Genomic DNA, 15,690 nt, shown 5'->3' with positions numbered 1-15,690 from the left:
AGAACGAAAGGCAAAGAACAGCATTCACCATGCTATGAATATTACCTCCACTATAAACTAGTCTGCACACTATGTAAGCTGATGCAAAGCCAGTGGTTTTGATATTTTCCACCTGATACTGTATACTATAACTCACTTCAAGTAACATTTCATAATGATCAGCATGAGTGCCACAGGCTAGTAACCATTACGAAAGATGTCTAGTGACTTTATTTGCACTGAAATAGTGGTTGTATAAAAACCATATACTGAAGATGTCAAAATATGATACCAACAGGCTGATAACCACATGCTCCAAGGATGAGGCCAGACCTGTATTTCTGTAGACGTCTCTTCAATTTATCTACTGTATGTATTGGTTAATGGGAGAACCTTGTCAGTAGATGCCACATGATCTGCTATATTTTTATGTTATCTATTTTTGCGTTGGGCGGCACTGTGGAGCAGTGAGTAGCACTGCTGCCTCACAGTTAGGAGACCCTGGTTCACTTTCCGGGTCTTCCCTACGTGGAGTTTGCATGTTCTCCCCGTGTCTGTGTGGGATTCCTCCCACAGTCCAAAGACATGCAGGTTAGGTGCATTGGCGATTCTAAATTGTGTGTGCGTGCCCTGCGGTGGGCTGGCGACCTGCCCGGGGTTTGTTTCCTGCCTTGCGCCCTATGTTGGCTGGGATTGCCTCCAGCAGACCCCCTTGACCCTGTAGTTAGGATATAGTGGGTTGGATAATGGATGGATGGATATTTCTGTGTTTGATCAGACACCAACTCCAAAAAGGTCAAGTTGATTTGGTAAGGAGGCATCAGTATTTACTATAAAGGGGACTTTGATCTTATAGTCTACGATTGCCTGTATACTTTGCAATATGCAGCATGAGTCTGAGTTTTTAAGTCAATAGATTAGTGTCTTTAGTTTGTAGGTACAGTATACTGTTTAGGTCTAATGACAACTTTAACTGTTCTAAAAATTCTTCTTTCTGCTAGATTTAAATGCTGCCTTGATGGCTTTAAAGGAGGACTGGCCATCATTGCTCATTCATACAACCTGGACAAGAATATAATAAGCTGGTTAGTCTGCAGATGATACCACAATAGGTGTAGGAGCAGATAATGCAGAATCAGGTAAATTGTTACAGATGGACTTGGAGAGTATACAGGCTTGGGTAGATTAATAGCATATAAAAGATGATTTAAGTAAATGAAAATAGAAAATAAGAAAAATATAAAACAAGAAAACAAAATAGAAATGTTACATTTGAATACACAGTCAGAGGTCTGAATTTTAAAAGTCCTTGGGCTGTCAGTTTGAATGCTGCCATATGAGCATAATTCAATAAGTTAAAGGAGGTCTTGTTCAAATGCAAAAGCTGACATTGAAATGTAAAAGAATACTTGTTTGTTAAATCTGCAAATTTTAGCATCTAATTATTCCAGACACACAATGCAAAGCTGCAGCATTTACTGATCTATTTTTGCACTTCACTTCCACGATCTGTCATTTGGTCATTTTTAATGTTTAGCTTGTTATCCTCATTAGTAAAACTTCCAACCTGACCCCTTTATAATGTACTTTTTTAACCCTTTATCTATTCCACTACACTGTTAAAGAGCCTCGTCAGTGTCAGGCAACATGCACTGTCCCAGAACCAGGCTCTGTCTCATATGACTACTGGTATTCAGACATTTATTAAAATATTGCTAAAAGTCTAAAGGTTAAAATTGAGTAGGCAGACTGTGCAGACTCTGACTCAATATCATGATGATTCTGTAAGTTACACAGGAGTTTCTTTTCCAGGCGAGTTAACAGGTATCAACTGTTTTTTTTGTTTGTTTTTTTTTTGTATGGTCACCTCCAAAATAATAAAACAAGTCCGACTACAACCTGTTTTTCCTGTTCTTTTGCTTTGATCACTATTGTCACCTTGTTGTGGTTTTACTAATCGACTTGTATTTTTGTTGATCTTTGTTGGGTCAGCAAATCATAAAAGCAGCCACGAAAAGGAGCTTAATCTTTACAAGTCACATGCTCTTGCACCATGCTTTGCTGCATTACTACTTATATTTTTACTAGTAGTGCCTCTGGAAAGCATGAAGCACTTATGAACACAATGTTGTTGCATGGGTCCAGTTTGTAGCACTCAGCTAGTGTCCTGCACAATAAAACGTACTGTACCATATCTTGCTGCTACAATGACAGCTTTCAGGAAAGGAAAGAAGGGTTGTGGTGTAACCACAGCAAGCTTGCTAGTCCGAATGCCCTGCTCTCATCACAACAGTTTTAATGTTCTAATTAAGGTTATTTGCCTTTGTTATTCTTGTGGTTACTCCATCATCAATGTATTTAATGCCACCACATATTGATGACATGCATTTATCTAAAAATTTATGTCCCTGTGTAACACAGTGGTTAATTCTGCTGTCTCCAACTTCCCAGGTTCTGTGTTCAAATACATGATTAGACTCTGTAAATTGAAGACACACCTTTTCCCTCTGTTTCCCTAGGTTTTACTCACACATCCAATAGACTTGCATAGTAGACTGAGCCAGTAAAGATTTCTCAACCAATGTCACAAACTGGCAACACCTCTAGGGTTTTAGACTGATACTACTAGGATAACTTCTACGTCTCTTCAAGATTAAAATGTAATATGTAGATGAATGTTGTGAAATGATAGCCTGTGATCTCTTTTAAACATTTTTCATTTGCAGTGGACTCTCCAACAATTACTTCTTTTATTGACTACAGAGGGCTAAATTGTGTAAAAGGTTATATGATTGGTGTGGAGAACCAGTTGTTAACAACAAATAGCAGGGTGTGGTGGATGTCTTTTTCTACATTGATGTTCAAAACTTTATCCAATTTAAAAAGATGCAATACTACTCAGATGAAAGTGAATATTCTCAATATAAAACCAATCATTCTCTTTCTAGTGTGCTACAAAATGTCTTTTGACTCTTATCTTTTTACTAATGCATTACTTTCTTTGTCTATTATCTAACATTATGTAAAACTAATCTTTATCGAGCCAAGTTTTTAATGTGTGTGGATATAAATTTAAGATAAGTGTACAGTGCATGTGTAGATACATAAATATCTGCAAAACAGTTTAAAGTAAAAAAATACCAATAAATTATTTTCAGTATATGTTAAATATATTTCAGTCAGTAGATTCAAAACAAGACTTCAGAGTTCATTTTGATACTTTGATTATTATTCCAAATCTTCTTAATTGCCTTCCTCTCTTGCTGAGCATAAAACATATTAACATTTTTTTAGAGAATTTAAAGTTTCTTTGGTTAAAATCATCAATGATGAAATTGTTATCATGTAAGTAACATCAGACAGTACTAAAGGACTTCCTTAGTAACAGTTTGTAATGAAAGTTCTAGGTGGGTTAAAAAGTAAGCATTTTATTTGAAATTTGATAAGCAGCAGTTTGTGGTAATTACTACATTTGTACACAAACCATTTAGAAGTAAACACACCTGTTTATGCTCCATGGTTCCTTCTAAACAAGAAACAGGGAAACCTAAAAATATTACAGAATTCAGTATTGCAGTTTAGTCTTTTGTTTCTTTTTCTGTAAATTTCAAAATACAGCAGTCTGTTATCCCACATTCTGTAGCTAACCCCAAGTTGTTTGAGGACTGGCACTCCAGCCAACATAAAAAACCTTACATTGTTCCAGTGTGGTGCTGAGGTGTCACCCACTCACTCGGGACCCAATCCGGGTCATTCATTGTGTGGTGTGTGCGACAACATGCTATCAGCACATGCTCCCAACCTTATGTAACTTCTAGTTGTTGGGTATGTCAGACTTACTGACTGAATTTGGTGAGCACGTCATCAGACCATGACAATTTACATGATGAAGAATCACTGGCTATGTCACATTTACTGACTTGAGTAACAATTTCCCAGTGCAGTCGTCCTTGCCAATTTGTCTTACAGCACATAACATGGTACCTGACAGAGTCAGTGGTGTAGAAAGGGTTAATGGGTATGGCAAGTTCAGATATAGTCTCTGCCCTTGTTTTTCCATTTTGTCATTTTACATTAAACTCAACACATCAGACAGATGAGTGACCTTTGTTTGTGAGGTTCAAAACACCTACATTCCTTATTCCTTGTCACTGCATTATATGAATTATACTTCCAGGTAAGCATTTATTTGTTGTCAGCTCTCATGCACACAGAGCTTGACCCTATGACTGAAGACAAAATCATCATGAGTCACTGATCATACCACAGTTCATAACCGGCTACACAGCAGCACACCACTGACTGTGCGACTTTCTAAGATTATGTATATTAAGGATATGACTGAAAATAGCTGAAAGAGTTGCATATTGTAACATCGCCTTAAACTTCCTAGCTGCGACAGCCACAAAGAATGTCTTCACTCCATGTGATCTGTCACCTAGCATATCAGGAGCCATACATCTTTCCATTCTTCTGCAAGCTTTTCCTCATATCAACTCTCATTGCTCCCTCCTCCTACTAAACTGCCAGATCACCTTTGTAGTCACAGAAATCCAAGGATTCCAAACAATGTAAAGTGCTTTCCAAAAGGTTTCAAAGAAGCAAGATGCTGCTGTAAATTTTACTGTCCCTTATAGGTCTCACAGTCCCTACAAATACTTAGCCTCACAGGCTGCTGCACCTGGCCAATCTAGGCAATAGTCTTTAAATTCTTAAGCTGCTTGTTGCTACACTACTCTTGCCTGTTCTTTGTCAACAAAGTAAAAATAATGACAGGAATAAGAAATGTAATAACTGTTTCAATTGTTCCATAATTTAAATGCTGTGACTGTGTGATTTAAATGGCAGGTGTTGTTGATTTGTGAAAAAAAACAATACTGTGTATGTGAAGCTCAGAAAAATGTAATCTAGATATTATTAATTATAGCGGTAACATCATTTTCTAAATTTGCTGAAAACTTGAAAGATGTTACATACTAGGTTTTTCCATAGTTGATGAGAATTACTCTTACTACAGCCAACACAGTGTCCCCAATTCAAATTTTTTTGGGAATGTATTGAGGAACAGAAGTACTTGGTGGAAAAATCAGATAAACACAGGAAGAACACAGGCAACAGGTAAAGTCATTGTTTTGTCCAATCTTGAAACAAACTATTCAATCACTGTGAATTTTTTAAGGGGGCAGGTAATAATTGAGTTGTCTATTCAGTTTTTTTGTGCTTTTGTGATGTACACCTGCATTTCAATTCCACTCTGTTCATCTAAATATTGTTAGTATCGCACACACTTTCAGGAGCCACAAGTACATGCATCCGCAAGATAAAAATTCCTGAGACAAATGCATGGGCAATTGCATTATTTCGACCAGGAGAAGGAATACTGTAATCCTTTTCCAATATTTCAGAAATCACTAAATTTATGTTCACGAGTCGATACCTTAAAAGTAACGTCCGTTACAAAGTCTGATTACATAATGCTTAATTTACTGAATTAAAAATAGCTGCATTATTATTACTCCAGCAGTACTTAGTATAAGGCAAGAAACACATGTCCAGTACTTTGCAGGACTCAATCACACAGCTGTGGAAAATAAAAAAAACAAAATAAAAAAAGAGTGTACTGCATGCAATCACATAACAGAAACATATTTAAAAAAAGGGTCAGTTTAGTTCTAATCCAGCAACAGCAGCCAGTATTCATACTACGCATCATCGTTGGTTCAGGTCAAGGATGTAACATGGACCAGGGCTGTAAAGTTGGAAGTAATTACTGGATTACTGGAGTCTGAGTTGGAACACTTTTACTGAATCCTTTCTCCAACACTGACTAAGAGTGTAATATAATTAGTTGAAATTTCCAATTTGACATATACCTATCCAAATAAATAAATACATATTCACATACACACACACATATATACAGTACACCCCCAAAATGTGCGGGGGTTATGTTCCTAGAGCACCCACGAATTGTGAAAAATCGTAACTTTTGGTTGTGGTTAAAAAATCCCTTTTAAATGCCTATTTTTATAGTCTCAACCCTACATACAGTATGCCCCCAAAGCACTTTAATTTTGTTGCAAACTCAGCTTAATACAATAATACATTACCTCAAAAATGACCTTTATACATTACCTAAAAACAGAATGTAAAGGTAAACCCATATACTGTACAGTACTGTACTGTTATGTTTCCCGCGGTGCTAGAATGTAAAACACCAATGTTACCGCTATATGTACTGTAATTCATGCAATCGCGCTTTCTTTGGTATGCGTTGTAGTTTTCTTTGTTATAAGTAAATACATAATTTCATTTAATTAAAATACAGTAAAATGTACAGGTACTCACCAATGGGGAATGATATTGATGATGGTGAAGTAGCTGTGCAGTAAGATGCGCAGGATTTAAAACTCCTCGGGTGGCGCCTCTTCTTCAGGCGCTTCAGGAGTCGTCGTATCTTTGTACAGGTCTTCTTCTGGTGAGATTTCCTGCTGGCTTTTCTTTATTTTCAGGAACATTGTGATAGGAAGTTACTACATTGTCTCCTGTAGCGAACTGCTGGTACAATCTCCGTGCTTTCTCACAGATGATGTTACCGTCCAAGGGAACGTTCTTCCTGCAGTCGGTGATCCACAGTGCCAAGACAGATTCCATCCTCACGATATTTTTATTCCTTACGGTCATTACCTTTTTGGCACTATCACAGAAACTTACAGATACGGTACTCCGGATCGCTACTTCGTTCTTCTTTATGTAGCATATGGTGCTTTCATTAATGCCATAGTGGCGCGCTACTGCAGCATAACTTTTTAGTTCCCGGAGCAAATGCAGTAGTTCAACCTTCCCCTTGAGTGTTTTAAACTTCTTCTGGCGCATGGACTCAGTTCCAGAAGCCTTAGAAGGTGCAAGGCGATTGTGTGCGTTTACGAATAACCATAAGCATTACAAAGCAGCAGTCAATCATCAGCAAGAAGAAATGAATAAACGCTTTCGGCTTGGCTACTTTCACCATCCCAAACCGCGATGGTAAACCCACTCACCTGCAGATACATCACATGGCAGCAATCAATCAGCAGCAAGGAGAAATGAATAACACTCTCGGATTGGCTACTCTCACCATCCCAAACATCGTTTCCCTCAGCGGTTGCTTCTTGTTCTCTCTATAGCACAGTATTACCATGAAAAAAGCCATAAAATAATGCGGAGGATATTTGCACTTTCCGCTAACAATTAATAGTTAGGTTCTAAGAAAAAAATCTGCGAACGACTGAGACCGCAAACCCTGAACCACGACTTTGCGAGGGGTCTAGTGTGTGTGTGTATGTATATGTTTGTGTGTGTATATATATATATATATATATATATATATATATATATATATATATATATATATATATACACACACACACCCTCTGGCAAACACTTCCTTATCATCACGGAGTGTAAAAAGGTGCAGCATGTTTCCTGTCCAAATCAGGCATCAGAATAGCACACAAACGTACAAACAATCTGCACACTGTCCTTTTTAATTTCAAAAAACAAGAAATCGGCAGCAGAGACACGAAACACAGTTTTATAGCATTCCATGCAGTTTTTGCCCAGCTGTATACATAGGACAAACGTCAAAAAGAATCACAACACATATACAGAACCAACGAAATGCCATCAGAAGGAAGGACTCACGATTACTGATTTTTATGTACACAAATTCAACCGGACAAACATTTAACTGGGACAATGTACAAGTAAGATTTAAGGCCAGTACTAATAGTGCCACAGAGCTGGCTGAATCTTGACTATCAAACGAAAACGCCATTAACAGACATTTGGACACAAACCCAGCATATGCAAATGTAAGAACAACAGCATCCTCATAATAAATAAAACTTTACGACCAACACCCTCCTAACCACACCTCATTTACCCCCCTCCCTCCTAATTTTGCTATATATTGCCTTTGATTCTTGTATGTTGTGAACGATAGGGGGCGCTCTCGCTCCCTTGAACCCCTGTCCACGACTCCAGACACCAGGTAAAAGTCCAAATGTTAACTTTATTTTTCTTCCACAGTGCACAAAGCACACTCCACCACAATACTCATATAAATCACAATAATTATCAATAAACCAATCCTCCAGCTCCCAGACGCGTTGCCACCCTTCCACACAGCTCTGCTCATTGTCTGGGAGTTCCCATAGTCCTTTTATACTCCCTGACCCGGAGGTGTTTCTGCCCAACAGTCCACAAGTCCTTATTCCTTTCGGGTCAGGGTAAATAGTCCTTTTCTTCAACCCGGAAGTCCGTCGCTCTTCCTATGACGAACCTCCGGGTCACAGGGCACGAAGAAGCCCTCGGTCCTCCCTGCAGCTCCCTCCTGTGGCCCCCACGGCATCCAGCAGGGCTTTGCATAAAACTCCATTGTCCATGATGCCCTGCTGGTCTTCTGGGGACCTCCATGCTGCAAGGAGGGCTCCACCTGGCGGCTTGGGGGTATTGGCCGGGATAAATGGCCGGCCATCCTTCACAATGTCTAATCATTATCCTCTGATGACGGCTCCTGGCAGGAGCTGAAAGCTCATGAATAAAAAGTACTTTATGATACGAGATTCATTCTCTCCCTTTGTGGATCTCCAACTACAAATATGCAAACCGTATCACAAACCTTCACTTCCATATATATTTTACTAGCAAAATACCCGCACTTTGCAGCGGAGAAGTAGTTTGTTAAAGAAGTAATGAAAAAGAAAAGGAAACATTTTAAAAATAATGTAACGTGATTGGCAATGTAATTGTTATTGTTTTGTCACGGTTATGAGTGTTGCTGTCATATATATACACACACACACAGACACACACATATATATATTCATACATACATATATATATATATATATATATATATATATATATATATATATATATATATATATATATATATATACACACATATACATATCTACATATATATACAGTGGTGTGAAAAACTATTTGCCCCTTCCTGATTTCTTATTCTTTTGCATGTTTGTCACACAAAATGTTTCTGATCATCAAACACATTTAACCATTAGTCAAATATAACACAAGTAAACACAAAATGCAGTTTTTAAATGATGGTTTTATTATTTAGGGAGAAAAACCCAAACCTACATGGCCCTGTGTGAAAAAGTAATTGCCCCTTGTTAAAAATAACCTAACTGTGGTGTATCACACCTGAGTTCAATTTCCGTAGCCACCCCCAGGCCTGATTACTGCCACACCTGTTTCAATCAAGAAATCACTTAAATAGGAGCTGCCTGACACAGAGAAGTAGACCAAAAGCACCTCAAAAGCTAGACATCATGCCAAGATCCAAAGAAATTTAGGAACAGAAGTAATTGAGATCTATCAGTCTGGTAAAGGTTATAAAGCCATTTCTAAAGCTTTGGGACTCCAGCGAACCACAGTGAGAGCCATTATCCACAAATGGCAAAAACATGGAACAGTGGTGAACCTTCCCAGGAGTGGCCGACCGACCAAAATTACCCCAAGAGCGCAGAGACGACTCATCCGAGAGGTCACAAAAGACCCCAGGACAACGTCTAAAGAACTGCAGGCCTCACTTGCCTCAATTAAGGTCAGTGTTCACGACTCCACCATAAGAAAGAGACTGGGCAAAAACGGCCTGCATGGCAGATTTCAAGACGCAAACCACTATTAAGCAAAAAGAACATTAGGGCTCGTCTCAATTTTGCTAAGAAACATCTCAATGATTGCCAAGACTTTTGGGAAAATACCTTGTGGACTGATGAGACAAAAGTTGAACTTTTTGGAAGGCAAATGTCCCGTTACATCTGGCGTAAAAGGAACACAGCATTTCAGAAAAAGAACATCATACCAACAGTAAAATATGGTGGTGGTAGTGTGATGGTCTGGGGTTGTTTTGCTGCTCCATGACCTGGAAGGCTTGCTGTGATAGACGGAACCATGAATTCTACTGTCTACCAAAAAATCCTGAAGGAGAATGTCCGGCCATCTGTTCGTCAACTCAAGCTGAAGCGATCTTGGGTGCTGCAACAGGACAATGACTCAAAACACACCAGCAAATCCACCTCTGAATGGCTGAAGAAAAACAAAATGAAGACTTTGGAGTGGCCTAGTCAAAGTCCTGACCTGAATCCAATTGAGATGCTATGGCATGACCTTAAAAAAGCGGTTCATGCTAGAAAACCCTCAAATAAAGCTGAATTACAACAATTCTGCAAAGATGAGTGGGCCAAAATTCCTCCAGAGCACTGTAAAAGACTCATTGCAAGTTATCGCAAACGCTTGTTTGCAGTTATTGCTGCTAAGGGTGGCCCAACCAGTTATTAGGTTCAGGGGGCAATTACTTTTTCACACAGGGCCATGTAGGTTTGGATTTTTTTCCCTAAATAATAAAAACCATCATTTAAAAACTGCATTTTGTGTTTGCTTGTGTTATATTTGACTAATGGTTAAATGTGTTTGATGGTCAGAAACATTTAGTGTGACAAACATGCAAAAGAATAAGAAATCAGGAAGGGGGCAAATAGTTTTTCACACCACTGTATACACATATATATGACAGCAACACTCATAAGAGTGACAAAACAATTACATTGACAATCATGTTACATTATTTTTAAAATATTTCCTTTTCTTTTTCATAACTTCTTTAACACATTACTTCTCCGCTGCGAAATGCGGGTATTTTGCTAGTATATTAATAAAAGGCAAAGCCCTCACTGACTGACTGACTCACTGACTGATCACTAATTCTCCAACTTCCCGTGTAGGTAGAAGGCTGAAATTTGGCAGGCTCATTCCTTACAGCTTACTTACAAAAGTTAGGCAGGTTTTATTTCAAAATTCTACGCATAACTGAAACCTACTTACGTACATATATATGGCCATTGCCTGCAGCTCAGTCGCCATGTGAGGCGGAGTTGCGTCCCGCATCATCACGCCTCCCACGTAATTGAGTCCCTTCCCATATAAGGCCATCCGTCAGCAGCTATCCAATAGACACGCTGCCGCTAAATATTCGCAGGTGAAGGACTGTGCTTAAGCAAACGAAGATGAGATGGTCAGGGATAGAATAGTGTTTGGCACAAACTCAGCAAAACTGCGAGAGAAACTTTAAGTGCCGGGTCTGAGCTAACATTAAATAAAGCCGTGGACATCACAAGATCGCACGAGATAGCACAAGCACAGCTAAGAACCTTCGATAAATGTACTCCGAGCGGCTCACATGAACTGACTTTGCAGGACTTTGAAAGGTAAACCCGTGCATGCAGTGTGTGATGTCTCAGATAAAGAGGAAGACGAGCTGTTTATTGATGCAGTAGGAAAGGAACAACCCTCTGAATCTGAACAAGCCTTTGTAGACATATCAATTGGAAAGCAAGGTCTAAAGCTTAAGTTTAAATTAAGTTCATAGACACGCTGCTGCTAAATATTCGCAAGCAAATCCACAACTTAATACCGGGAATGCCTCTTAAACATCTTAGATTCACAAGTACCGATTTGGGTAGTGAACACTTCAATGAATGAAACTTATCTTTACAACGGTTGACAAACACGGAATATAACTTGAACACAACACATCCTCAAAATACGAACCTGATTGAAAGCAGTAATGATAATCAAATCCTTGATGACAGCAACACTCATAACAGTGACAAAACAATTACATTGACAATCATGTTACGTTATTTTTAAAATGTTTCCTTTTCTTTTTCATAACTTTTTATTTTTTAAACATTGTTTAAAAAGTACCAGGAAAGTAGCAGTAAGTGGGCATAATATGCACACTTTTAATTGCAAAAATATAATAATTTTGTTGCCCAATATGCTAGTAATGTATTGCACATTGGGCAACAAAATTATATTTTTGCAATTAAAAGTGTGTTTATTAAGCCCACTGACTGCTACTTTCCTGGTACTTCTTAAACAATGTACACAATTTATAGTTTAAGAGTAGCATAGTAAGCTGCTTGATAGCACATGGAAACAGGTAACTGTTGCAGAAGCCAATGGTGGATATTACAGTGCAAACAGCAATGCATGTGAAAACAGCTGTTGATAGCTAAAGTGCCATGGGTACAGCAGTTTGTCTGCTTTGCCATCAATTCTGCAACCAGAATGGCTCTTCTGAGCTAGGAGTGTTTAGACTCAGAGACTGGAAAATTGCAGAATGAAATTAGATAAATCTATTTTTGCTCATTGAACTGACATAAACATAACATGCAGACATAAACACCCAAACTACTTATCTCCTTCAAATATGTTGCTGTATGGTATGATGCAGAGCGGTTCAGAACACAATTGTTTCTGCTGATGGACTTACAACTCGAAACAATGACTTTGCTTTCTATCCTACTTTAGTTAAACACATAGTGGCAGTCCAAATAGATTGCAACATAGTGGAAATCCACATAAGCACAATAGCAATTGTTATAGATTTCTTCTTAGTAAAAATAATATTTACAAAAAAGCAAATTAAGCTTAATTTTTGTTAAAAGCTATGGAGAAGTAAACTACACAAAAAAGAATTTACTCTTTTATCATTTATCTGTGAAAAGGATGTTTGCAAGTTTTTTTTCCCCAAGGTAGTTATAGTAATGCTGCTGAGATAGGTCACCTTAAATCTTGATTATGTTTGTTCAGTAACCTATTGCCTGGTTAGTGCTTCATATGTTCAGTAAAGACATTTCAGCATTAAATAAAATTGTGTCTGTATTCAAAATTTAGCAAGAGAGTAACTGATAATTTTCCTGAAATAAGCATTTAATGTGTTAAGGGTCCAAAGTGTTGAAAGTTAAATTTGCAGTTAAAAACTTGAGTAACTGCTTTCTGGTATGGCGATAAAATGGGTGAATTATAGAACAATATTAGAGCTGAATATGAAAAAGTTTATTGTATTCTAAACAGTGTGAGGTTTTGAATTTTCAAAAGTGATCAACCTTTTGAAAACAAAATTGAAAAAGCAAGTTATTCACAATTTTGCTAAAATGTGAAAAGAGAATCAAAAATTATTTCAAAAGACTAATGACTGCTTCATGTTTAAGATCAAGCCTGATATACAAGAATCCAACAACACTAACTTTTGAATTAATGCTCTATTAAAATTGTTGACACACAGTTGTACGGTAAAAATGCAATGAAGCGCTATTACAATCTAGAAGTTTTCTATTAATCCAATTATATGACCTCGTTATAAAAGGCCTACTTGTTGCGTTTGCGTTGCAACTGTAAAGCTTGAACAGTCTGATTTAATGAGTTCGTTGTAAAATCATGATTTTCCCACGTTTAGCTTTAACTGTTGTAAAAAAAAGCCATATATGGAATAAATATTATTACCTGTATAACTTGCATTGAAAAGGGCGGCCAGGTTGTAGATCAAAAGCAAATTGTCCCCACAAAGATAACTTCCTTATATTCTAAAAAAATTTACTTTCTCTTTCGCTTAATTCTCCCAAGGGAAAAAGATTTATATTATACATACCAGTTTAACAAAAATCAAAGAGACTTTATCTAAAATCTTTCTTTTACCGCATTAAATTGAAATGATTTCATCGTTAATGGCATTTACTTTTCACGCCGCTTGGCATTATTTTTAACCTCATGTGTATTTAGGTGTTCTCTAGCTCTGGAACAAGCCAAACACTTACGCCATAGTACACGTTTTTGATGTAACTGGTGTAAAGTTTAGAAAATAACAAAAAAGTAATATAACTATCAAATTTCGGACGGGTCGTTGCAATGTCAAATTAAAAAAAATGCATTAAATTCGGATAGCATGGTAAAGCAACAGATGGCTTTGATAACGAGCTTGGGTACCTTCTCATGGGTTGTAAAATAGCAAACTCCAAAACCAAACACCACAAACGCAAAACGAATCGAGCTTTTTAATAAACTTAGTGAGGCCAAATCGGTAAAATGCAATGTGTGAGTGATCATATTGATATCATTGAACTGGTGTTCCATCCAAGGGCATGCTCGAGACTGTCGCCCTTTGCTCCAAACGTGAATAAAATCAAAACTCAGAAATCGGATGTCAATTAAAAACTTTCATATCAGCTATTTGAAATAGGATATCAAATAGAAGGATTAACGCTAAAAGGGCATGGCACATCTTTCAACATGATTACGGACTACGTAGCACAAAATATAGAGTGCCCTCCCCTCTAGGCTATCATTCAGATAAGGAGAAAAAAAAGAGTGGAAGTGTACAATTTTACAGTCCGACATGAACACTTTGTAACAGGTGGCATCTCTCGCTAACAGCCTCGCATATTACTATAATTTTGAGACAAACGACAACCGTGCGATGTGAACCTTTCGGACGACCAAGACTGGCCGCTCCCCGTGCTATTACCAGTTTAGTACAGTTTGTTAATTAACCAACATTACTAAGACTGAAAAGCACACTAAACATATGCATTCAAGGAGAAAATACAAGGGAAGTACTGTCTTAGCCGTTAACCATAAAACAAAAGTATTCAGTACCGCACCAATCTGTTTGCTTTATAGTTATTTAGGAAACACAGTAGATTAAACCTACCCCGTACACAAAGTAGAACCATAATAGCAGCCTCTCCTTTCCAACGCTTTGTAATTGCTTTTAAAGTCCAATCATATGATTAGTTTGTTGTAGCATCCAGGACATTTCCTCTCCGAGTTAAATTCTGTACTTCTCGCACGCATACAGGAACAGCTGTTGCAACCCCCATAACGCCATGATGAGCACAAAACCGGGAAGGCGCGCGCTGACTCGTTCAGTCAATCATTTAGATTCCCAGCCTCTTTCTCTTTCTTTCTTTCTCTCTCTCTCTCTCTCTCTCTCACACACACACACACACACCTTAGTTTCATCCCAGGGAGGCGGTGCCCAAAGGGCTGAGTTGACTTCTTCCAATACCCAACCAGAAATCCGAAACGCGAAAAAAGGCTGTCCTCCTTATACTAATATCCAACAATGGAACAGAGGAGGTGTATATCAATCGTAAGCCAGAAAGAAAACTCAATTTCTATCCAATTGTATCCGGCTGCAGGTCGCAGACTCCGCCTTCCACACGCCACCTTCCACTCCACGCCCTCAAAATTCAGGGTCCGTCCTCTGTCAAATCGCTTTCGTTGCAAAACTACCGTAGTAACGTTGATTAAGCAAGTAACCCTAAAAGATGATATTAATATGCCTTCCTCCGATCACGAGGCAAGAATCCGAGTTTCTGTTTAAATTATTATTGTCTTATTTATTTTTAGAAACAAAAACAATTTTATAATATATGATTCAGGTTTCGATAATTAAAACAAAGAGGACATAACATTTTTAGGTTAAGAAAACATCATATTAAATATGAATATGGTTGGTCTAACTTCTATTATAGTGAATTCTATCATTAAAAATATATGAAATTATCTTTACATTATTTCTATCATTCAAAATATTTGAAATTATTTTTACATTATTTCTTGAAACTCGTTCAATAAAAGGGAAAGTTCTGTTTATTACATTAATTTATAATGTTACAAAATGGATGATCAACAGGCATGCAAATTAAGGTCTAATCTTTCGAGTTCTCAGTAAAAGAAAAAATAAAACTTCTTAATTTTGTTCTGCACTGCAATTATAATGTTGACAATTTTCAAGTGGAGTTATTAAACCTTCAAACATTTGCCTGGTTTTTCATTTTAATGCATAATTGTTCT

At 37.6% G+C, this 15,690-nt stretch overlaps 1 protein-coding gene across 1 annotated transcript in view; it reads right to left on the bottom strand.

The window, feature by feature from the left end:
- Positions 1-14,883, bottom strand: part of LOC120532052 (protein unc-13 homolog B-like) — an 812,076-nt gene extending 797,193 nt beyond the window's left edge. The window contains exon 1 of the mRNA XM_039757963.1: positions 14,543-14,883. Within this exon, the coding sequence (XP_039613897.1) occupies positions 14,543-14,564 (22 nt within the window). The 5' untranslated portion in view covers positions 14,565-14,883. The remainder of the gene's footprint in view (positions 1-14,542) is intronic.
- Between the last annotated feature and the right edge of the window lie 807 nt (positions 14,884-15,690).

The sequence above is a fragment of the Polypterus senegalus genome, chromosome 7 (genome assembly GCF_016835505.1).
Source record: "Polypterus senegalus isolate Bchr_013 chromosome 7, ASM1683550v1, whole genome shotgun sequence".
NCBI classification, from domain to species: Eukaryota; Metazoa; Chordata; class Cladistia; order Polypteriformes; family Polypteridae; genus Polypterus; species Polypterus senegalus.
This window is presented reverse-complemented; position numbering and strand designations above follow the sequence as displayed.